This window comes from Phoenix dactylifera, chromosome 9 (assembly GCF_009389715.1).
Source record: "Phoenix dactylifera cultivar Barhee BC4 chromosome 9, palm_55x_up_171113_PBpolish2nd_filt_p, whole genome shotgun sequence".
Lineage (NCBI taxonomy): Eukaryota > Viridiplantae > Streptophyta > Magnoliopsida > Arecales > Arecaceae > Phoenix > Phoenix dactylifera.
The window spans coordinates 21,423,098-21,448,270 of NC_052400.1; the positions used below are offsets into that span (position 1 = coordinate 21,423,098).

At 38.9% G+C, this 25,173-nt stretch overlaps 2 protein-coding genes, 1 long non-coding RNA gene and 1 other non-coding gene across 4 annotated transcripts; 1 reads left to right on the forward strand and 3 right to left on the reverse strand.

Annotated features, from left to right (window-relative positions):
- Window positions 1–540: 540 nt before the first annotated feature.
- LOC103705523 (polyadenylate-binding protein 2-like) lies at window positions 541–13,447 on the reverse strand. The gene is made up of 7 exons (XM_017842121.3): window positions 12,992–13,447; window positions 9,112–9,887; window positions 8,944–9,021; window positions 8,749–8,838; window positions 3,970–4,272; window positions 2,065–2,289; window positions 541–1,117 (listed from the first exon to the last, which is right to left on the reverse strand). Exons 1-7 carry the CDS (start codon window positions 13,248–13,250, stop codon window positions 890–892), a joined length of 1,959 nt encoding a protein of 652 aa, XP_017697610.2. The 5' UTR covers window positions 13,251–13,447; the 3' UTR covers window positions 541–889.
- A 3,666-nt stretch (window positions 13,448–17,113) lies between these two features.
- LOC103705515 (hypoxanthine-guanine phosphoribosyltransferase-like) lies at window positions 17,114–20,771 on the forward strand. Its single transcript, XM_039130457.1, has 3 exons — window positions 17,114–17,588; window positions 20,159–20,323; window positions 20,523–20,771. Exons 1-3 carry the CDS (start codon window positions 17,289–17,291, stop codon window positions 20,619–20,621), a joined length of 564 nt encoding a protein of 187 aa, XP_038986385.1. The 5' UTR covers window positions 17,114–17,288; the 3' UTR covers window positions 20,622–20,771.
- Window positions 20,772–20,844: 73 nt separating this feature from the next.
- LOC103704896 lies at window positions 20,845–21,490 on the reverse strand. The gene is made up of 2 exons (XR_603691.3): window positions 21,291–21,490; window positions 20,845–21,197 (listed from the first exon to the last, which is right to left on the reverse strand). It is a non-coding gene; the product is annotated as an uncharacterized LOC103704896 (long non-coding RNA).
- On the reverse strand, window positions 21,310–21,471 carry LOC113462616. The gene has a single exon (XR_003385377.2). It is a non-coding gene; the product is annotated as a U1 spliceosomal RNA (small nuclear RNA).
- Window positions 21,491–25,173: the final 3,683 nt, after the last annotated feature.

Here is a 25,173-nt window from a genome sequence, read left to right on the forward strand (position 1 = left end):
ACTCAAACCCGGGTGATTGGTATCAACCACGTTTAAGTTACCAACTGTGAAGCATAGATTCTACCTCTAGTGTTACTCCGAACAATATCACTGTGAAGCATAGATTCTACCTCTAATGTCACTCCAACCATTACCACGATGGTCACATTCAATACAGCTGTTTACTGCAAACTTTAGATGAACCATCGGAACTGGCCTTTGGTCATTCACTAAAACCACTAAATAAGTTCAGGGCATCAGCTAAAGAGCAATCAAAATTCACATCCAAGCAACCAACATATCAATCCAGAGTCACTAGAAAAAACACCGTCTTCCCTGTTAATCCTCGATCAACTCAATCAAGAATTCTCAGAGCTCGAAAGGACTTAAACCAACCGCTCCTTGCAGAACTCTCATCTTCCACATTTCAGGTTGCAATCTGAGCATGTGATTTTTTTTATCAAGATTAATAATATAGCACCACCTTTCATAAACCATTCTAAGAAAGGGACGCCAAGAGAATGAAAATTGGAGCTAATTGGAACTTGGACAACTACAAGCTTATATAACGATGCACATATTTCCATTCTCCATTATGGGAGGTAACAAACACACAATCATCTCTACAAGAGAATGAAAAAGATATCTCATATTAGAATCCACACATAGCAAAACCCTCAAACCTAGACTTCTGTCCACAATACTTAATCCAACAAATAAACAAACATGAAAAATAATAGTATAAAAACCCTTAAGATATATCATCCCTTGCTTGTCTCATGTTGAATCCCCAAAAATTTTGACATTGCAAATGCCAAACACTAAATGGAATAAAAAAATTCAATATAATTATAAGCCATGGAGCAATCCCTAATTAAAGATAGCCAACCATCAAAGAAGATGGATAACTTCAGTCATTCAGGGACAATGAACCAAGCTGATCTGCAGCATCTGAACCTGGAGCATGTGCTAATTGTAGGACTTCCATAGCTTCTGCAACTTTCTCCTGGAGTGCATCTGGAGATTCTATAAGATGGAGGACCTCATTTTGATCCATCTCTAGGAGCATTCCAGTCACTTTTCCAGCCTGATCCCGTTCAATACATTCAACAAGTGGGTATAACTGCTCACCCAGGATCTGAAACCCAAATGAATAAATAAGCCAATGAGTACAGCATACAAACTATAACAAGAACATAAAGGACTAAAGTTTCAGGTCTCTTTAACTACTGCAGGCTGAGTTCAGTTCATATCACTTTCCAATGAAATCCACCCTGAATTGAAGATTATAAGCTCCAATGAACTAACGATCAGGAACAGTTATCGTATGATCCTTATCTAAAACCTAGAAGGTGCAACCAGACTTGTACCCAAAATATTATACCAATAAGGTGCAGCAACATTTTGTCCATGAAGCATAATCAAACACCTCAAACACCTGTAGATTTTCCTTTAGGTGTATGAATGCACAGATAAAATTTCAAGATCTATTTGAAATGGCATCCATCCCTGGATCCAGTTACTGTCATCATTTGAAATTATATGCAACAGGTTGAATTTTTGTACTTTGTTGTCCATAGCGATTAAAAATAGTGAGGGCATGTTTGGATACAGAACAATTTGTCTGGGTGATATCTCGTCCTCAGAAGAGATTGCCTATTAAGAAAGGAAATGGAGAAGAGAAGTTCGAGAGTTTGTCAAATCCGCTTGATCCCTAGAATCCCTGTTCCATCAGGATACATTTGAGCAGTGATTTGACTTATCCCTGAAAAATTGGGATTTGGGAATCCAAAAAAAACCCTATCTCTCCAATTTCCTCTATTCCTGCTTCTTTTCAACTGCAAAATTCCATTAGCATAACATTATTCATGGATAGACTATTCTGGTATCCCAAACAGAATTTTAATAGCTTGGAGCCAGTGATTAATCATGCAACATTGTTTGACGAAAGAAAAGTTGGTTGGCACTGACACGGAACTGTACTAACATACAATTGCATTCCAACACATGCGCATTAGCAAAAGGATTAGTAAATTTCATATCCATTATGTCAGCCTATAACTTAGCAAGCTGAAGCATTCTTACCAGTCGTTGATTTTCAGGAGTTGCAGAAGCTAGAGCTGAGGCAAGAGATGTGATTGGAATTGGTGAAGATCGGACCGCATCCATTGGAGCAACATGCATACCACTTGCATCAAGTGGCAAAGGCATCATTGGACCCATCAGACCCTGAGGTATCATTGTTGGATCAACCCCATTATGAGCATTTTGCATATATCTAAAGCCTTGATTAGCACTACGCTGAATCAACTGCATTCATGGATTATCAAGAGTAGATGAGAAACATCAGTTAGTCATAGCTGAATGCAAAAGATGTAGTATTGAAAAAATCAAGCCAACTAGCAGTAGTCATACTAAATGAATAATTTCATTTTGTCTAATAATAAACAAGTTCAGAAGGCACAACATCTAAAATAAAACTGAAAGAACAAAACATTTTCAGAGTGAGAGAAGCAATGGTGTTAGCAACCATAAATGGAAGACAAAAACATCTCACAGTGATTTAATTAAATTAAATACTGTTTGAGTTTCTGCCTGCCAGGTAACTGCTAATCCTGAGAGCCAAGCTTTGTGCTGATAACCATATTAGAGATATTACCCAACCAAAAAGTGAAGATCAACAAGAAGTTTGAAAACAAATAAAATCATGCAGGCGCACAAATGGATACACACAGGCACACCTATGCACTTAGTTATTATGGGCCCATCAATTTACAGCAAGTCATCGAGTCAAAAGAAACAAAGTAGGAACATATCTCAAGGAGGGCTAAATCGTTTCTTCCATTATGTTTTTCAGCCTAAGGGGGTTATCCTAATTGTCCAGAAGCTTGGCTGAAGGTAGTCAAATAAAGGTCGATCAGAAATTGAACATACATATCCCATTTGGATTTAAGGCATTGGATCAAGGAACATAATGAGTGGAAGTTGGAAATTGGAGAGCATATCCACAAGAAAGTCAGGATTGAATCATGAGAAATGAGTGTTTTACTCTGATAAAAATGTCCTTCGCTGTGCCTTACTAAAAATAAACATTATCATAAATGGATGCGAAACTAGACCATGCATGACTGCTTGAACTATTTTCCTTCTTAAAATCCACTTCCTCCAAAAGTATGCACCAACAAGGGCTTCTTCATGTGACGCTCTTACCCCTCAGCCACTGATGGAACAAGAGAGTCACATAGACCCATCATCATGGTCCATGATCTTAGCAGCAATCATGACCAGAGTTCCAGTGATGATAGTAGCAGTTCCCAACAGAATTTCTAGTTGCATAATATAGGAAAAGATTAGAGGAAACCACAACAGGCATTCATGGCAATTGACGAAAAAGTATGTTTTTTGTTATTGTTGTCCTAACCACACTTCAAATTTGTTCAATCTAAGATCTTTTTACCATCCTAACTCCTAAGACCTCCACCAAGTCTATAATGTCAATAAGATAATAAATTTAATATTGTTCAGGCAAGGTCATATGTTTAAAAAGGATGACATGTATGCAGCCTCGGAGAAAAAGTGTGACCACAGAAATTGGTTCAGCATTTAGACTTGCATCTCAAATGGTTGTAGAATCCAAATCTGGATACAGAACTCTGCAACTTTTGGGTGGGGGAAGCACACTTTGACCTTTTGCCACCACAAGGCCTCACATCCATGTGCGGCTTGGAATGATCAAGCAGTTCCAAAGAATTGAACAAAGTTACTGAGTTAACAGATAAAAAATTTATTTAATTGACAAGAACTACAAAGGTTATCCCAGAAAGGTCTCAACATTTGATAGAGCCCACTAAAGAGCGATTTTTTTTCTTGCAAATTAAGTATGAGGGTTTTCAACAAAGTACACTGACATCAGAGACTTCAAATAAAAGCATGAGCAAAGAGAATTCACGTCAGGGAGGGTCAAAATGGTTGTCTAAAAGACTGTTGTACCTGCTGGTGCTGCTGCATCTGCTGTGACATTCCTCCCCGCCTAGCACCCACCCTCTGTCCAGGTTGTCCTTGCCTCTGAAGGGTGTAAGGCATCATGAAGTTAGGGGCAACACCAGGGCGGATTCCTGCAACAAGGTGCTGTTGGAAACCATACCCTGTAGGTTGGGGTGGAATGAGACCGGGAGCACCCTGTCCAAAGTAAAGTTGCTGAGGGGCAAGCCTAGGTGGACCAGGGTGGTAGGCAGGCATAGAGGGCATTGCAGGTGTCATAGTCCCTTGAGCACTAAGCTGTGCGAAATGAGCCTGCAAAAGAAAATAGAATAAATCAAACTGGCAAAAAAATACAGGTAAAAGCATGGCATCAGAACTAAAAGTTGTATTATTACAGCACATGTAAGATTAAAAAATACATGTAAAATTATCTTAACATTAAGAAAAAAAAATAAAAAGCATTTGAAATTCTTCAGTAAATAAACTCTGAAACTGGGGAGCAAATGAGAATAGCAATAAATGATTATTAAATACATCAAGGAAATGGCTGGACGATGACAATGGAGCAAAAAGCATTTCAAGGATTGCTATGAAGTCAACATCTGTGGCTTAAGATGGTAACAGAAGCTTCCTCTTCACTTTAGAGGTAAGTATCTAAGCAAAATAAATCAAGGAATGAAGTACACAGCATAGTGAAATAGAAGACATTTCTTATGAAGAAGACATGTTTTACTCAGGAAAGTGGTAATGCATCCTCAGAGTGGTCTGACACAGTTTAGACCTGATAATCAGTTTCCAGATCTAAGGGTCTGTCTGGAAGCCTGCAGCTGGACCACATGCAGGTCCAGCTGCAGTTTGTGGTGGAACCCATCTATTTGGACAGCTGCAGCTTCCAGAGCAGAAGCAACTAGAGAGACGCATGTAACTCCGACCTGAGATACTGCAGCTCAAACACTTCCACTGTCAAACGAAAAAAAATCTCACTTCATGCCACTTCCCTGCCCCCTTGTTCATGAGAGAGAGAGAGAGAGAGAGAGAGGAAAAACAGAGCCTTAGTTGGCCATCTCCAGCATCCTCTCTTCCTTCTTCTTCTCTCTAGGTCTAATGATCTTGATCTATTTTTTCAGTCGTCCCAGTCTTCTCTCTTCTCTATTTAAGGTTTTGATCTCCAGACAGACCATCATCTTCCACTCAAATCCATGATGAAAAGCTTTCAGATGGTAGGATCTCTAACCTTGATCCATCCCTAACTGGTTCCATCCACCTCTTCCACCACCTCTGGCAAAGGGAGGGATCCGAATGAAAAGTCTCGAACCGAATCCACAATTCTTCTAGGGTTCCACCATCTGTCTCAATCCATGATGAAAAGCTTTCAGATGGTAGGATCTCTAACCTTGATCCATCCCTAACTGGTTCCTTCCACCTCTTCCACTGAACTCTGAAAACGAAAGGGATCCGAATGAAAAGTCCTGAACCGAATCCACAATTCTTCTACGGTTCTACCATTAATCCCTTCCCCTCCCACACCAATTTCGAGTCAAATCTGTCATGCTATGCTTTAATGAGTTTGATCTTTGTAGATATAAGTATATTTATTTTACTTTTGTATGTAACTTGTCAATTCTGTGTTGGATCTCAGATGCTTCTGTTTTCGTTGGTTGCATTTCTTTTTTTCGTGTCAATATCTATTTTTATGCTTGGATATGGAGCATTTAATCAATTAAGTTCTAATGTTTTTTGATATGGAGGACTGAATCTTTTTCACTGTTATAGTCAATTTCATTCCCTTTCTATCCAATTCAGATCATTGCTGGAGTTATTTTTCGAATTTTATAAGATTAATTCTTGGTAGGACTATCCTAACTGGTTCCATCCACCTCTTCCACCATCTCTGGCAAAGGGAGGGATCCGAATGAAAAGTCTCGAACCGAATCCACAATTCTTCTAGGGTTCCACCATCTGTCTCAATCCATGATGAAAAGCTTTCAGATTGTAGGATCTCTAACCTTGATCCATCCCTAACTGGTTCCTTCCACCTCTTCCACTGAACTCTGAAAACGGGAGGGATCCGAATGAAAAGTCCTGAACCGAATCCACAATTCTTCTACGGTTCTACCATTAATCCCTTCCCCTCCCACACCAATTTCGAGTCAAATATGTCATGCTATGCTTTGATGAGTTTGATCTTCGTAGATATAAGTATATTTATTTTACTTTTGTATGTAACTTGTCAATTCTGTGTTGGATCTCTGATGCTTCTGTTTTCATTGGTTGCATTTCTTTTTTTCGTGTCAATATCTATTTTTATGCTTGGATATGGAGCATTTAATCGATTAAGTTCTAATGTTTTTTGATATGGAGGACTGAATCTTTTTCACTGTTATAGTCAATTTCATTCCCTTTCTATCTAATTCAGATCATTGCTGGAGTTATTTTTCGAATTTTATAAGATTAATTCTTGGTAGGACTATCTGAGAATTAAATTTAATTAGAAAATTCAGGTGCAGGAAAACCATCATGAACAGATTTCTGAAATGGTGAGCATCTAATCCATCTATATGAAGGCATGAGTATGAATCAACTCACTGATGTCAGAATCTCAACTACCATAATTTGATTTCTCACTCCATAATAAACATCATTATACAACATTCTAAGAAAATACTGTCAAAATTTATAACCTTTACGAGAATTAATAAGCCTTTTATTCTGTAACAATTTTTTAAGTCATTCTTCCCCATTTTGTTCATTTACAGGGTCAGATCCTCTGTCCAAGAAAGGTATTACGAAGCTTCTTAATAATTTTAAAAAGTAATTTGATATAAAATTTTAGAACAATAGTTTGCATATGATTCAAGAGAGGGCACAAGTTCACCATCCCATTTATAGGGTGACTGCATGACCTACAACCACATACAACCAAACAACTACTTTGAACTTACAGCTAATACAGAAAACAAAATATATTTAACCACATGTAATTCAATGCTATGCAATTCTAGCTGCATGAAACTTGACCTGCAGTGCATCTCCAGTCGCAGGGAAGCAAACAGTCTCTTATTGCAGAAAACAATAGGGACTGAAAAAATAAGACGGGGTAAAGAGGGAATGACGAATAGAAAGGAAAAGAAGTATGGAATGCTCCAAAAAAAGAAAATGAGGAGGAGGAGAAAGGAAAATGCAAAGATGTGATCCAGGAGGATCCCCTGACTTGATCCCCGATCGGATCAAGATGATTTGCCAAAAATGGTAAAAGAGAGAAAAAGAAGCAGAGATAAACGAGAAAGAAAAAAGGAGAGAAGAAAAACAACAGGAAGAGGAAAAGAGCCTGGATGGCAGGTACATCATATTGGGCAAATAGGGATCTTAAAAAGGTGTGGCCAGGTAAAGATAGGAAAGAAGAGGGGAAGCAAAAGTGGTAATCTCAGCACTTCATGCTCCTGATGTTACAGCCTCCTACTACAAAGGCACCCCGCCCCTCTCTCTCTCCATCTCTCTATCTTACCTTTCTCTCTGCCTCTCTCCTCTCTATATCTCTACCTCTCACACACATAATTCAGCTTAGGCTTATCAGTGCAGGGTACCAATTTATGTGATAGTGGGTTGCGGATTATCAGCGCAGTGGGTCCAGGAATATCCCAATCCACTGTTCTGAATGAAGAAGGCTGATTTCAAAGTGGGTTTGGAAGTTGTAGGTGGCAAAGTTCTAAACGTAGTCTAACTGAAACATAGTATGTAGATAGCAAGAATATGTATATAATGAAGAAAACAACAAAAATCAAAAGATAAAAGATTTCAAAGGCAAAACATTTTTTAGTTAAATCAGTTGCACAGAAGATGGAAGATAATGTGGTACCAATTAGAGTTGAACGTTAAAACAGAAGTGGATACTGAAGTATCACTCTCAAATTTTAAGCTACCATCAAATGCCAATAAGATTTAGTAGGTACTGTAAAACTTTCTAGAGAAATAAAAGACAGGCTATGGTGCATCAATGACAATATTGACCACTAAAATAGCGAGAGGTAGCAAAATGATGATGGTAAAACTGACTTGAGAACAATAAGGACATAATGAGAAGCAGGCACGTTATAGGAAAGCTTGCATGCAATACAAATGGCAGACAAGTCCAATCAAATGTTTTGACTGTTTAGCAAGTGCAGCTTAGCCACCAAAAACAGGGGGGAAAGCCCCTCAAAGGAGGCTTTGAATTTTCAGGTTGCAAGGTTAAAGGAGAGGTAGAGAGGCACTAATAGTCATAAATGCACGAAAACTACACAGGTATAGTTAACAATTGTTCAGCTGTGGAAAGGAGCTGCATCAACAAAAAATATTCCCATAGAGATGCACATTCATTTATTTTTTTGACTTTATGTTACATTAATGACAACTGGTTTCAGTTTTAAATAGGAAATTCACTCTGCAGAGCCATGATTGCATATATTTGAAGGTGCTAAGTTCTCTCCAGACCAAAGTCCCAATACATGGTTAGCAAATTCATGAATGTTATTGTAGCTTTTAAAAGAAACAAAGACACAAAAAAAAGATATTAAGAAGATAAATTCTAAAAGATGATAAAAGACATTCAAGGCACCCCAATGACAAGTATTAACAAGATACAATTACTAAAGAAGAGCATATATTAGAAATATAGAAAAGACAAGAATGGTGAAAGTTAAACAGCATCAAAGAACAAAAAAAAAAAAAATGATATGGTCATGTTGTTTATAAGTTAGCAATAAGCTCTGTATCGATGCACAAGTAAATTACGAACAAAGCAACATATACCTGCAACCTTGCTCTTCTATCCTCTTTACGTTGAGCCACAGCAACATATAAAGGCTTCTTTCCAGTCATCTTGCCATTCATTTCATTTATCTGAACAGTATTCAAAGTCAAATGTAGCTTAGTGGGAAAAAGACTGCTTGCATCTCAATAATCTCATGACGACATCAAAAGACTTGTAAATGACTATCCACTTACAGCACTGTTAGCCTCCTTTGGAGATGAAAATTGCACGAAACCAGAACCCTTGCTCTGCCCTTGTGAATCCACCATGACCTGGAAAGAAGAAAACATACAGAACAAACCTTCATGACGTATAGACAAAGTGTTCATAATAAATCAGTGCATAAATCTGCACAATCATACCTTGCAGGAAATTATAGTGCCAAACGGACGGAACAGCTCTTTAAGGCGTTCATCATCAATAGTGTCATCAAGATTCTTCAAATACAAATTAAGTCCTCGAATTTTGTCCATTCTCCCATTTCTCTCCTGTTCGTATTTGACCTTTAACTCGGCCTCTCTTTCAGATTTTTTTTGAGCTTTTCCAACATATAAAACTTTATCATTTAAAGCTTTTCCATTAAATTTCTCAACTGCAGAAGCAGCAGCTTTTGAGTCTTTAAAATTTACAAAGCCAAATCCCCTGGAATTTCCATTTTCATCTTTCACAACTACTGCGCTGGTGATCTCACCAGATGCTTCAAATTCACTTTTCAAATCATCATCAGTGTATTTTTCAGGCAAATTCTTTACATATACATTAAAGAACTTTGGAGATCCATTTGCAGGTTCCCTCTCTTGACGACGGATAAAGAAACCAACATACACTTGTTTTTCATTGATCAACATTCCATTAAGTTGACCAATAGCTTTCCGAGCTGCATCTTCATGTTCAAACTGTACAAAACCATAACCTTTCGACTGACCATTAAAATCAGTGGCCACCTTACAAGAAAGGATAGCACCAAACGAAACAAATATATCATGCAATGACTTGTTATCGATTGTGTGGTCAAGATTCTTGATAAATACATTAGCATATCCGCTCCTTCGAACACTAGGATCTCGGTGGGAAAACATAATTCTGATAGACTTTCCATTTATGGGGGTGAAATTAAAGACCTCTAAGGCATGGCTAGCTGCAAGATAACACAAATAATAAGGTACCAAGAGCAAGTGTAGGTGCTTACAGAAAATCTCCATAGACAGAAGTGTATGCTACCAAGAAACTGGATAACAAAATTTTGGGCAAACAAATAAATTTAGATTTTTTTCTTTTGGTTTACTAAGCCTCCTTGGATCAGTTACAAAATCCAATAGCTGCCTTTAATAGTAAAAAGACATTATTAACTATATTTAATCTGAATGATAAATAAGCTTTAAATAAAAAAAGGAAGAAAACAAACAATAAAGATAAATATCTGTTCGAAGACTACATGTAAAAAATCTCACAAAAGTGTGAACCTCAAACATAACCAGTTCAATGCTGCATTGTCATCCACTTAACCTGTTTGAGGCAGTGGAAAGGTATAGTATGAAGAAACAAGCAGAAAAATGCTTTTGACCAAGTAAAAGATGGATAAAATACATAAGTCCAAAGTACATGATACCTAAATCTTATTGATGTAAACAAGTGGCCAATTCCTTTTTAATATGTTTTAGTTCATAAAGGAGTCTGCTCTAGTAGTTAGATTAAAAGCAAGATTTGTAATTAATTGCGTGACTTGCAGGTATAAACCTAAATATATTTAAGTTGAGTTTTCAAAATGCCACTCTAATTGATTTATAAATGTTTAAACCTTAGCAAGAACAGGCCATAACTACTAATACTCACCAGTCCACAATGAAAAAAAAAATGAAAGGATGACGTAAAGACACTAATTTGCTAAGTATTATTGAAATAATGAGAAAAGGGACTGTATTCTAATTTATTTAGAGTTTTAGCCTAAATAACTAACGCATTTCCCTATACCAGACTGGGTCTTCTTCCGTCTTTCCAGAAAAATGGATGGTTGCTTCCTAATACAATGAGCTTAAGCTATTTAGCAAATAAGGTGATGCCTCCATTCTGTCAACAAAGTCTTTTGGATCTTATGGCAAGCCCCTCCTGCCAATGTTGCCGTGGACTCTTGGCTACAAAATTGGCAGAGCCACATAGGACTGACCTAGAGGTAATGGTCATAGGGAGTTCTAAAATCTAAAACATTAAATTTATCACATACGGACAGAATCAGGCTTACCAATTAAGGCTTAAATTAATTATAAAGTGGGGTCTTTGTGTCAGTCAATGACCTTGCATATATAAATAACATCCTGATTGTTTAGAATTATAATGCCAATGTGCTATTAGGAAGTTGTGTTATACCCCACTCACACCCCTATCTCCCTGCTTATTGAGTTACTCTCAATCATATCTTGGTAACCTATATTCAGCAAAACTTGAGCAAAGAGACACAGATGCAGACAAAATAAATAAATAAAACAGTAAAGAGAAAAAAAACTGGAGAATAAAGAAATATTGAGAAAGATGAGAACGGCAATCTTGGCTTTTCTTTTGATTTCCTTTGCAGGAACTACATCCCAAGTCAATAAAGCAGCCACCTTGGCATCTCCTTTAAACACACTGCTGAAGACCTCCAATGGTTCCTAATGTGAAGTACAACTTCGAATTTGAGAGAAAAAAAAAGAAGAAAGGCCTGTTATAGTAGTAAAGTCCTTACTATAATTCCACAAAAAGAGATAAATATATTAAAGGGAAAAATTTTGGGTGTCTAGAATCCCCTCAAACCATCTCCAAAAGCTTTTCTAAATTAAGACAAAACTGTCTCGGGTGTCTAGTGGGCCCTCAAACCATCTCCAGAAGCTTTCCTAAATTAACACTAGATCAACTTCAAATGACTTAACTGCTTTCCACAACTTCAACTGTCAGAAGGTGCGTAAGCCCTGTTCCCAGCCCAAATCTTCCTCTGAAGCCCAAACATGGACACAAAAATTCCCAATTGGTCTTTAACATGCATCAGACTAACTATGGCCCAGCAATCAAAGGAATTCTCGCTGCTCTAAGTGTTCTCGTATGGGATCTCAACCATCCTTGCTGCTCTAGTATCAAAGCCTTATTTAATTTAAAATAGTCCACCACACAAAGCCAAGACAGTTTTCTTGTTATATTTCCTCAAAGTACCTCTCAACTCAGACTTGCCAAGATATTCGCGAAACCTAAATCGGGTAAGTTAAAACTTACCCGATTTCTAAATGAATCTTCCACCAGCGACATTTTTACCTCTTTCTGGCCAAAAGTTAACCTAGGTAGCTCCAATTTCTATAGAGATTATCCATGAAGATATATCTCAGCTCCTTCATTTTCTGGGAGCAAAAATTCATCTTGGACTCTGATAATTCTGTCATTGGCAAAATCTTACAATTTCATCACCTGACACGATAATGAGAGAATAAGCCTTCTATGCCATCATCCAAAAAAGTCCTAAAACCTAAAATATATGTGACTGAATCACAGAATTGTTCTAATTCTCGGACATTGTAGAGAAATCAAAATCAACCAAATACAGTATGACACACATAAAGTCTTATCCCCTCTCCAGCTCCACAAGTATCACTGCAAACATAAAGGCCCCAAATATTCGAGGTGGTGCAGTGCCAACCAATGCAGGCTTAGACAGGCTGATGCAGAGTTTCAAACTCTAAATTCAATACAAATATAGCTCACAGCTTTTCAAATGTGCATGTGGCACTTTGGATATCAAAGATTCTCAACTTTCATTGTTATATCACAGACACAGTTAGAGTCAATAATCTGCAGCCAACTTTTTGAAGCTTGCTTAGAAAATCATGATTAAAAATCCAAACAGAAAAAGAAGAAAATTAAAGAAAGAAAGAAAGGGCTTCAAATCCATACCAAGAAAAATCCACGTGATATTGATTACGAGCTAAATTTAATATTCCAAGATCCCAGAAACACAAGAACTCCATTGTGTAACAAAAGACGTAGATAATCAGATGAGAAAATAATTTCTTTTTCCTATTGATTAAGAATGAATGGGAAAACTGATCCCTGCACTCAAACATGCAAACATGATCGATCGTAAAAATAATCCCTCGACTCAGACATGCAAACATGCAGACGGGAAGCAAGAATCGAGAATCCAATATACGATCAAGAACGATAATAGCAGCACTGAAACCCTAAAAGAGTACAGCTAAAGATCAAAACTTCCATAAGTCTTACCGTCCTGGGGGTTGTGGAAATTGACGTAAGCATAACCGAGGGAGACCCTGCGGATTTGGTCCCTGCAAACCCTAACGGATGCGACCGGCCCGATCTGGCTAAAAAGATCGAAAAGCTGTCCCTCCGTGACGGACAGGTCGAGATCACCGACGTAGAGAGATGCGTTTCCGAACGCCCCGCCGTGCGCCGGCGCCGGCGACATCTGCCCCGGGGAAGGCTGCGCGGGGGCGGCGAGGGGAGAGGGAGCCGGGTTCGCCATTGCCACCGGACAAATATAAGAAACACAATCGAAGCCTTCGATCGATGAGGAGGCGAAGCCTTCAAAAGGGCTAGCTTTTATCGATTTTTTTGGGATTTTATGAGGGATTTTTCTGAATCTTTTTGGATTTTTTAGGGTAGGGGGGGGGGCGTAACTTCGCGTGGGACAGAAGGGGAGGCGAAGACGCGAGAGAGAGGGCGAAGAAGGGAAAGCGAGTGGATTTTAAAAGAGAGAGGAGGGGGAGCGTGGAATCTTCGGAGAGTGGCATGAGATTCGGCAGGTGCGGTCTCATGTCGTGGACTCGTGGCGCTAAAGCTACGAACTTTATTATGACCGTTAAGACTAGGCACACGCGTGAACTGACGGGAAAGATTTAATGGTCATGGATTTAGGGATTATTAACGGAAACGCCACTGATGTGATCACCGCAGCCGCCGCCATTCTCCTATGCCATCCACCGCCATCACCCCACCATCCCTTATACGGCCACTTGGTCGCTCTCGTGTTGTGATTTCACCCTTTCCCTACTCGCTCTGCGGCCTCCGGCCTTCTTGTTCTTCTTTTCTTTCTTTCCTTTTTTTTTTTTTTTTCTTCTACTTCTTCTCCTCCTTTTATATATATATATATATTAAATAAAATTAAAAATTAAAATATCATGAAAAGCAACCAAAAGAACAAACTGATACTTCTCCCATATGCTCTGTCGCATAAAAAGCAACTAGTCCACAATGTTGGTCCTCTTTCGATAGACATGCGATGCACACTTCCTCAAAATTCTCTCTCCTCTTTTTATTAGCACGACTGCAATCTCTTGCTTACTAGTTCATATAACCGACCGTCTCCTCACTTTGGTTACATTAGTTTACATTATTCTTTATATATATATATTCCTTCAAGCCATTCCCCATACTTGGATGCCAGCATATCTCAAGTATATTATGGATCCTTTCCTTTGCAATGTGCCTCTTTCTAAGAAAAAACAGGTGTTTGGGCCTTGTACCTCCACTAATCTTTTCTTGATGAAAGTGTCTTCATTTTAATATGAGCACTCCAAACTTGCCTATAGATTTGATCGACCATCTTAAACATTAGCATCTGTCGCTGGAAATTGGACCCGGGGGCGATCGGTCAGCCGAGAAGGAGGAGCACCGGTGAACACTAGTGGGCGGCGATCCGTCGACGGACGACGTCCTTTGGAGAACCTGCAAAAAGCCGGTGGCCGGGGTTACCGGCGCCGGCCCTCCGATGCCTAAGTCAGAGGGGGGCAAGCGTATATGAGGAGAAATAACGTGTGTCCAGAGTTCTTGCCTTCCAGCCCCCTCTAAAGTGGAGGGGTTCTCCTTTTATAGAGGGGCGCTGGGTTACCTGTGATGTGATGGGGCGAGGTTGCCGTATGACTGAGTACGTCGCATGAATTGGTGTACGATCATGTGAATTAATGCCTTGTCGTAGGGGATGAAGTCGGAATCAAGGAGTTGTCACGGCCGTCTGGATGCAGCCGAGCTAATTTGCCATGGAGGACTGGAGATCCGTAAATAACAGGTGTCACGCACATTAATTGTTGAGTAAGCCGGAGATACGCATTAATTGTGGCGTAAGCCGGAGATCTACAAAGGCCACGCGCATTAAATGCTAGGGGCAGTGGTAGGGTATGGTCTCTGAGCAGGGTATGGTCTTTGATCGGGCTATAGAAGGATGTGACCGCGGTAGGCGAGTGGCGAGGTCGGACTCGCGAGGTGGCGAGCTCTGAGGTCGGGCATCTAGTCGGGCGCCAGATCGGGAGATCGGAGGTCGGGCGCATCCGAGGTCGAGAATTCCGAAGTTGGGCACCCCTAATCACATGTCTCGTGATATGCTCACATCCTTTGGGCATATTACCCCAACAGCATCCATTCTCAACCCATCAATCATTTACAAGACTAGCAAAAAAAAAAAAGGAAAAAAAACTCTTGTCCTTCTATCAGAGCTTGAATGATTGAAGGATATTTAGGAAATTTTGCACTTACTAGATTTGCAGCCGGTTAAAAATAGATTACCAACTTATCTTATTTTTACTATTTCCTCAGAAAAAAATATTTTAATAATTTATATTCTAAGTTGGCTGAACCAAGTCAGATCTAAAGCTGGCAGGTCAGAACTCAGCCCGGCCTCTTTTTTTTTTAATAATTTACAAAAAAATACTTTAATACTTTTTCTTCCGCCTCCTTCCAGACTGAAGTCTGAAGCCCAATTCATCCGCTTCCGGTCCTATTCATCCGTCTTCCCGCCGCTGCCCTTTCCATCCGCCTCTACGACGTCGTCTTCTTCTCCCTCCGATCATCTGGTGGTGGTCTTAGACGGGAGGAGGAAGCGGGTCACGTTCCCTGACTCGTCCTGGAGCCCGTTAGCGAGGACGTAGAGGCCGTAGAGGATGGCAGCGCAGGGGATGGCGATGGCGGCGACGTCGAGCAGGTGGTTGAAGCGGAGCATCTCGATGGTGCCAGCGGTGTCCTCAACGGGATCGCAGTGGAGGTCGAGCTAGTCGAGGGCGCGGCCACAGTGAGCAAGGGCCATGGAAAAGGTGGCTGATGGTGCGCCAGAGCTCACCGGGACGGACGTCGGGCTGGGGACGGTGGCGCGCGTCAAGCACGCCGTTTTTTTTTTTTTTTTTGCTAAAAAGAAAATACATATCATGTACGGATACAACAACAACAAAAAAATTCAAAAAAGCAATACATTGCGGAGAATACTGGGAAATTCTGCCTCTCCCACCCAAAGGTAGTTTTCTGAGTGGTTGGTAAGAAAAGAAGCTACCCAATCTGCGGTCTCATTGGTCTCTTTGAATACATGCTTTGCCTGAAGCAGTATCCCATCCGAAAACTCTCAACAGCGGGTGGTAATCGCCGACTCTCTTCAACCCTTGCAGAATTCAGCCAATGATCGTAGCAGAGTCTCCCTCCAGAAGGACCTCCCTTTTCTGCAAGGCACGTTGTATGTAGCTCAATCCAAAATATACCGCTCTCAGCTCCACCCCTAGCACAGAAGTATTGACCAAGTAGGCATTTCCTGCTGCGATGACCTTGGAGTCCGGGCTCCTAACAATAAAGCCTGCACCTCCCATCCCGCTGCTCTCCAGAGCATGCCGTCTTGTTCACGAACTTGCCGTAGGCATTTGGGGCACCCTGGAAGGCATAGAGAGGGTGTTAAAATATTTGCATGACAGGATGAAAACACAAAAAAAAAATTCTGTTATATTCAGTACATTTTATATTTATGTATAAATTTTATATAAAAATAATATAAAATTATGTTAATAAAAAAATATTATTTGCCAATACAAGCTGTTATGAAAATCACTCTAATAAAAGTATGCCAACGAAAAAAAAATACAAATTGATACATAATTTATCTCTAATTTTAAAAAAATTCTATAATTTATTCATCATGCATAAATAATTTTGATTTTTTATATAAGGTAAACATATTCACTAATACTATTAATTTAACTAGGTGCAAGAATAAATTTTGCAAACTTAAGAGAATTTTTTATAATTTATTTATTAATTTTATTTTTATATAAGATAGATGGATTCACTAAAACTGTTAATTTAATTAGATATAGGTATAGATTTTACAAGCCGATGAATAAGTCTAAAGAATTTTTTGTATTTTATTCAAAATTTAATACATCCTTTTCGTTTATGGAATCAGGAGAGGATGCCTAATTGAACTTTCCCCAATATTTTCGGGGGGAGTTTAAAATTTCAGCGCAAGAAAACGATTGCGGGGGTCGCCAGTAGAGTAGGAAGCTTAAATGCATCCTTCTCGTTTATGGAAGCAGGAAAGGATTCCTAATCGAACATTAACAATATATCAGGGGGAGATTAAAATGTCAGCAAAAGAAAACCATTGTGGGGTCTCGCCAGTCACCACTTTCCTTTTTTCCCATCTTCCTTCGGATTCACATTCTAAACCCTATAGATTCGAAAAAAACCCTAGAGATCCCACGCTTCCGCTCTCCTCTCGTCTCCGCTTCTCTGCTGTCCCTCGCTCGGTCCCATGGGCTCCGAGGCCGATATCGAGCGGGTCCTGTGGACGGAGGAGGAGATCTCCGGCCGGGTCGCCGAGCTCGCGTCCCAAATCTCCGACGACTTCAAGGGTTTCCCGGCCCCTATAGTCGTCGTCGGTGTCGCCACGGGGGCGTTCCTCTTCCTCGCTGACATCGTGAGGAAGATTACCTTGCCCGTCGCTGTGGATTTCATCCGAGCCGAGTCGTATGGGTCGGGGACGGAGTCCAGTGGAGTCCCCAGGGTCTCCTGCGACCTCAAGATCGATATCAGCGGCAAACACGTGATTTTGGTACGTTTTCGTGGTGTAGATTTCTGAAATCGCTGTTCTTCTGTTGTCTTTCTTGGAAATTTATTTCATCAGATCATCATATTAATGAACGATTTGATCTGAAACTCTTGTCGAAAATATGTTTTTTTTAATATATAGAACCAGGAAGGTAGCTCCTTTTTATTTGGAACTGCTGGATGAATAATTTATCTGAGTTTTAGTTTGTGCGCTGACACAAATTTGAAGTTGTCATCAGTATGTGTAATTAATTCTCGAAAATGATGCGATAGAAGGTAAGATTGCGAATTAATGCTGCATAACTGAGGAATAAAAATCATATGTGGTGGGCACCATTGAAAAAAAAAAATTATATTTCTTATTTTGGCATATTTGTTTTAGTGCACATTTAAAAAAAAAAATCAAATGGAGTCATCAACTTTATAATTAAAAAAAATATAAAAAATCGTAATATATATTGTATGACTCTAAGTAATACACATCAAGTAAATTAGTTATTTAGTAAGTCAATACACATATTTATGTAAATTGATACACAATTTCTAGAATATAGTATTCATCAGTACACAGTATGCGATTAGAGATGATACACACTTAGCAAATTAATCATTGAGCAACTCAATACATACCTTAAAACAAATTGATATATAATTTATAGAATATTATATTCATCAATACATACTATATGGCTGGTGATACATATTTATCGACTTCTGATACATAATGCAAGCTTATTTGATATACACCTAGCAGTGATCCAATACATATTTTCAGATAAATCGATACACAATTTTTAGAATATGCTTTTTATCGGTACACACTACATAGCCAGATAATACACACTGAGCAATTAATCATCTCGCATTTTTTTTTAAGTTACGAAATTGATGAACTCCGTTAGTAGTAGGAGTCTTATTCTTACTTGATTTTTAGGTTTTCTCTTTAAGATGGCCGCTAGGAAAAACATGGCAAAACAAGAGTCCTGCCCCATAAGATGTTCTATAGTGCCTGCCTCATATGATTTTTGTTTATAACTAAGGGGTAAAGACTGTCTAGCTAGGTAGGAGGGAACATTGACATGGTTGGATGCAAGCCATGGTCAACAGATTAACCAGAGAGTGATTTTGGTGAGTTGTGATGATGCAAAAATTTTATAGCTTGTGTGGCAAAAAAAATCATAAATCAAGCTTGTTCATTTTATCTTGCTGCTCTGACGTGCAAATTTATGATGGTGGGAGCATCATTAAATTCTGTGAATTCTTTTAGGTCTCCATACAGCAAAAGGTGATTTTTTAAAATAACAGCTCATAGATTTGCGATCCTAGGTCTTGAATCTTGTCGAGCAGGTTCTTAAATCCTGAGGTACCAGTTATCTTGATGAGGAACCAAGTTTAAGATGAACAGCTGATATAGTAAGTGGGGAAATTTGGAGGGAACCGGGATTTTCTGATAAATCTGATATTACCATCTATCCTAAACATTGATTTCAAAATTCACTAGCTTAAATAATTTACTTAAGGAAGTAAAAATGATTAAAAAAATATCATCCGATATGCATATATCCAAGACAGTAGGTATATATATGTCTAAAATTGTTCGTTTGTTTTCAATCTATGTAATTAATGAACAATGATGTTCCTCGAATATGTACTCCAAATTTTCTGTAGACGGCCTTGCAAGCACAAAAAATCTATGCCAATTATTCAGTGATCCTTGAAAGGAAAAAAAAAATCGAAGGAGATGGAGGTAAAGTTTGAGTTTCATCAACAAAAGATTCTCATAGGTCAACCATACTGATTTCAGGTAGGGCTATGCTGAGCAGCAAAGGTGGATCACCTACTAACTAAAGAATAATCAAAGATTAAAATGCTTTGTGGAAAAAATGATTCAATCATGAAAATTATTCTAATTTAGACCAATAGGATTAGTTGAATATAAAATGAATGTTTGAGTTTGCTGAAGAAATTTGATAGAGTCTTCACATTTAGTTAGGAAAACTTACATGGGGGATTTTGAAATTTCTATTAGTAATTGTTAAAAGATGCTTTATCATGAGGGATAAAACTACTTATATTTCATTTCCTTAACTTCAAATCAACTGTTCTTCAAAAGTAATGTTTCCAAGCTGCGGCGGTTAGTTCATTATATTCAAAACAGGATGACGGAAATAGACTATATTTTGAGTTAGGGAATGCTAGAAATGCACTAACATTGTCATCTGGCTATTGTCCTCAACTCGGTACAGTAATTTGAAATTTTAAGGAGTGTTATGATATTGTGATGTGAAAAGTTCAGCTTTTAGAGAAATTGGATAACTTTTGCAGTTTATCCTGTATAAATCGTTCCATCTATGAATAATTTTAAATTTGTTAAATTCTTATATTCCTGTTCTATCAATACAAACTTCACCCGTAGGCGGCCGCACTCACGCATTAGTGCAGACTGTTGTAATGCTGAGGTGTTTGTTTTAGTTAACTATTACACCCTGAACAACCTTGCAATTTTTTCCCCTGATCAGACAGCAAGTGCTTTAATGGCTTTGGATACTGTATTATTAATATTTGCTGCTGTAGGTTGAGGACATTGTAGACACAGGAAATACCTTATCCTGCCTTATTTCACACTTGCAAAGAAAAGGAGCATCTTCTGTATCAGTTTGCACTTTTCTGGATAAACCTGCAAGAAGACAAGTGCAATTTAAGCTAGTGGGAGAGGGAAAATTTTATTGGGGTTTTGAGGTAAGAATTTTGTGCTATATGCATCTATCAAATCTTTTTTATGTTTACTTGCGTGAATCTTAGTCTCAACCCATCATCTTCCATATAGGAAACAACACTTGCAGATATGAATATCTTGCAGCTACTACTTTCAAAGCTTTCGCTTTAGCACTCCTGTTAATCTGGAAGTGATAGATTCCCCTTGTTTTCCCTCTTGCAGTGCCCAGAGTATTTTGTTGTTGGCTACGGTATGGATTATGCTGAACTTTACAGGAACCTGCCTTACGTTGGTGTCCTTAGGCCAGAGATGCGCAAATGAAGCTTTCTTGTATCTATGAAACATGACTAGTGAGTTTGATCATTAAAGATCTCTAGGTTGGATGCATAGCCTGATGCATTATTGTACCACAAAATGTAAACAAGACTTAGAATAGTCAATATAAATTGCTGTTTTTTTTCTTGAAGTCCATAAAATCTGACCTGGTTGATTAGTTGCTGTGGTTAAGTATTCCTTATGGGTTTTGCTGCAGTGCTTCTTAAAATTATATACGAAATAAATTTTTATTTTTGTTTGCCATTCATTGTACAATAAATGATCCATATTTTCTCACAAGATAATCTATTACAGCGGATGGAAAGAAACTTGAAGTACAGGTGGCAGATTCCGTAATTTGAATAGATTTCGAGGGTCAAAATTCATGACTCCCGATAATCTGGTATTTTAGGTAGCTTTCATGGATCTCAACTGATGCCTTTTCTTCTTCTTTTTTTTTGTTCAAAAGCCTCTTTGTGTCCTTCATGCGGTGAAGAGATTCACCAACGGTGCATGAAGAGATTCACCATCCACCGTTGTTGGTTTATCCACTGCTCGCAGATGAATGATGGGTTCGGAGCGCTTTAAGACATACAAAGAAGGAGAAGTATTTAGAGAAAGCAGCGAAGAGTGAGGCCTTCAAAAGACACGTGAAAAAAAGCAAGGCGAGCTAACCGTTTAAGGTTTGAAATTGGCAGGGGCCGCGCGGACGCGTACCCCCTCCTACCACAAATTATGACGCCCACTCTCCCACTTGGGGAGATGGTAGACGAGCGCTCCCACCACGTGCAATGTGGGCCGCAAGCCTAGGCCATGGGCCTTCTTGATCGCCCATCGACCCCGTCCAGGTAAGTATACAACAACGTACCACCGCCATCTTCCTTTATACCAGCGGTCGCCCATCGCTGGTTTCTCCACTCCCGATGTGGGACTAAGGTGGTCTTTGGCGCTGGACCAACGGGGCGAACCCGCACCCCGTCGGTTGGATTGGCCACTTGGCCTATTATGAACTAATTTCTTTTCTTTTATTAGTAGAATTAATTTCCTTCATCTCTCTTACATTGTATCAGGCTAAATTAAAGGCACCTTGAAATGTAAGTTGGTATCATTTACCTTGGAAGCTAGACCAGGAATTTAATTTATTGGGTTCAAAGCAGAGACTAGTGAATTGTACCAGTATATTTTTTCACCTCCAAAGTTGTCCAAACTCCAAATCACCACTTCAAGGCATGTGTTGCAGTTTTTTTTTATTCTTCTAGATAAAATGCAAGAGGAAGAAATCTCTGTATATGTGCTAGGTTTTGATCGCTTGCATGGGGTGGGATTACATGATGTTACTAACAACAACCCCCCCCCCCCCCCCCCCCCCCCCTTTTTATATAAATCCACAAGATATATAAAAGCATGCTCTACTTGTAAAGGAGCACATGGCTCATGACACTTGCAGATAAGCACTCGTGAATCAGTACCAAGAAAGCATAACAAATGGTGCAAAAGCTTTTGCGGGGCAAAACATCAAACACGAGTAACAATAGAGTTCATGGAAAAACTTTTTGCTCTCAAACATATAACAATGTCTCCCATTATTAGGTTTACAAGCACTAGCATGATGCATGAAAGGAAAGTGATGACACGAGGATAAGTAATGGTGTTGCCCAAGGAGACAACCCAAGAGGAGGGGTAAATTGGGTTTTAATTAAATATTGACCAATTAAAAATATAATGAGTAATTAACTAAATCTATTGCAAGCAAATTAATTAGTTTACTAGATGCAGTGAGTGAAGAGAGAGAAAGAGACAACAACCAATACAAACACAGAAAAGTTTATAGTGGTTCGGAGCCAACTCTTGCTCCTACGTCCACTCCCCAAGCCGCACTTGGGAGTTCACTATAATCCCTAGGATTATAGCCAGTTGTTTTACAAGCTCACAACCCAACTTGTTGTTTTCACGAGATTACAATGAACTCGGTCGGTTTTCAGAGGCTCACCGACTAAAACCACCCGATTGTTTTTCCGAGTTCACAATCAAACCCAGTTGGTTTTCACCGGTTCACCAACCACAACCTTACACCGTTGGTTTTATCTTTGGCTCACCAACAAACCTTACAACCCTTGATTCAATCCCCTGATTGAATCAAGTAAGAAAAACAAAGTTTGGGAATTCACAAAGAAAGTTTCTAAAAAGCAGATGTGAGAACAATATAAGCAAAGTAAAGTTAGAAGCCCTCAAACAGATTTTAGATGGGGAAGTAGGGGCTTCTCGATTTCTGAGTCTCCTCTTGAAAGCACTGAAAGTTGGAGGACAGTAGTAGAGCTTTGAATGCGAAGGAAGTACTTCTAGGATTGAGTTGAATGCATCTCTTCCTTTTTTTGCTTGTATTTACTCTTAAGAAGCTCTTGTTAGTTGAAATGCTTTAATGCTAAGATAGAATAGCTCTCTTGTTGTCTACTACTGTTCACTCTAGCTATTTAAGTAGTTCCATTCGAAAACTAGCCGTTAGAGAGTGATTTGGAGCCGTTCTGTCCCGTCTGCACATCCTGACAATATATCCGTTGGGATCGGAGTCGACTCGTGCGATCTGGAGTCGACTCGGCCGTTGCTGGAGTCGACTCATGCTTTACTGGAGACGACTCGCCCGTTGTTCAGGATTTGAATTAAAGTGCTTGTCCCATCCTGAAGTCGACTCGGACCAAACCTGGAGTCGACTCGCCAACATCTGGAGATGACTCGGGCACTTAGGAGTCGGCTCGTTCTCAGGGTTCCAGAAACCCATCTTTCTGTTTTTCTTCCTCGAGTCGACTCGGGTTTTCTTGGAGTCAACTCGGCTGTCTTGAGAGACGACTCGAGATCTTCGGAAGACGACTCGTTCTCAGAGTCCGAAAAACCAATTCTCTGTCTATTGAACTGATCTGCCTCGGAGTCGACTCGCGCTTTGTTGGAGTCGACTCGGCTGACTTGGGAGTCGACTCTCGAACTCTTGGAGTTGACTCGTTCACAAGGTTTCAGAGATTGATTCTCTACCTTTCAGACTGCTTTCCTCTGGGAGTCGACTCGGACATAACTAGGAGTCGACTTGCAAAACGTCGGAGTCGACTTGTAACCTTCTGGAGTCGACTCAGTAACAAGGTCTAAAATCCATCGTTCTGTCTTTCTGTCTGTTACTCTTTGGAGTCCACTCGGAACCGTCGGGAGTCGACTCGGCAAGCATCGGAGTCGACTCGAAACCTTTTGGAGTCGACTCGCTGACAGGGTCTGAAACTCTTGTTTCTGTCTATTCTCAGTCGGAGTCGACTCGTAGAGTACCGGAGTCGACTCGAGCTTGTGCCAGAACCTCTAAACCACTCGGAATCGACTCGTAATCTTCCGGAGTCGACTCAGGATGCAAACTTTGGTTCATATTGAGTCCAATACTTATCCAAATTACTTCCAACCAAAGTTTGAGGCACTTAATTAGAAATTCACACATATTTGCCTGAAACACTAGATTGAATTTATCAGTACAATATAAAATATACTCAAATGCTTTGAGCTCATTAAAATCAAATAGGGGTTTACTCAATTACTCCACAAATGACATGATCGACATGTATGACAATTTAAACACAAGTTGAAAGTTTTCTTTGAAATTACTCAATCAGAGCACATCCTTATCGGTTCAAGTTGATGTGATGGAACGTAATTATGCTTGAAGAAAGTATTTTTGGGATCTTACCTCTTGTACCAATAAAAAGGAAAAAGACATTACAGGCATGCTTTCACGCATGATTACATGCAAGAGTTAGTGGAATTTTCAATTGAAGTTGATTGTTCAAAAATTTCAATTATATAACCGCTGGAGATAAGCATGATATGTATGTGCTTATTTTAGTTGTATTTTTTCTGGATGAATTTTTTGGTTGTAGAATAGAGGCACGTTGAGAAAGTGGTAGATGATGATATGTTAGGGATAAAAACAGAAGAATGTCTTCTTATCAGACGGCAAAAAGTCGTAAGCTAGTTTAAGTTTGCTCTGCTTGATTAAGAAATTATCTAAGTATAATATTAATTTATCTAATAATTATAATATTTTATATTTTTATTATTGTATTATACTATAAATATAATATATATTACATTATATCATAATACATTAATATGTTATGTTAAATAATTTAAAATTATGTTATATTACCAAAAATTAATTTACTCTAATAATTATATTACAATTATGCTATATTATAATAATGTTATTTTATATTACAATAATATTATACTATATCGTATATTTATGTATTAATATATATTATGTTTTATTATGTTCTGTTGTATAATACCATGCAATGTTCTTTATGATAATTGTGTCATGCAAAAATACTTTCTTAGTTTATTTACCAAACATATGTTAAAGTGCCACAACATTTTACAAATATAGTTACCAAACAGCAAACAGCTTTTTATAACAGCTCTACTTCAGATAGCTCTACTTCCAACAGTTTTACTTCTAACAGCTCTACTGCCAACATGGCCTTAGACTAGCTTACCCGAGCTTGGCTTGAATTAGCTCAAAATATTACAA

Coding starts and splice junctions, on each gene's coding strand:
- LOC103705523 (XM_017842121.3), bottom strand. CDS start 13,250: ATGGCGAACCCGGCTCCCTCTCCCCTCGCCGCCCCCGCGCAGCCTTCC. Junction 2,290..3,969: donor AGATGCAGCAGCACCAGCAG/GTACAACAGTCT, acceptor CCATGAATGCAG/TTGATTCAGCGTAGTGCTAA. Junction 1,118..2,064: donor CTCCTGAAAATCAACGACTG/GTAAGAATGCTT, acceptor TTTGGGTTTCAG/ATCCTGGGTGAGCAGTTATA.
- LOC103705515 (XM_039130457.1), top strand. CDS start 17,289: ATGGGCTCCGAGGCCGATATCGAGCGGGTCCTGTGGACGGAGGAGGAG. Junction 17,589..20,158: donor GCGGCAAACACGTGATTTTG/GTACGTTTTCGT, acceptor TTGCTGCTGTAG/GTTGAGGACATTGTAGACAC. Junction 20,324..20,522: donor AATTTTATTGGGGTTTTGAG/GTAAGAATTTTG, acceptor TCCCTCTTGCAG/TGCCCAGAGTATTTTGTTGT.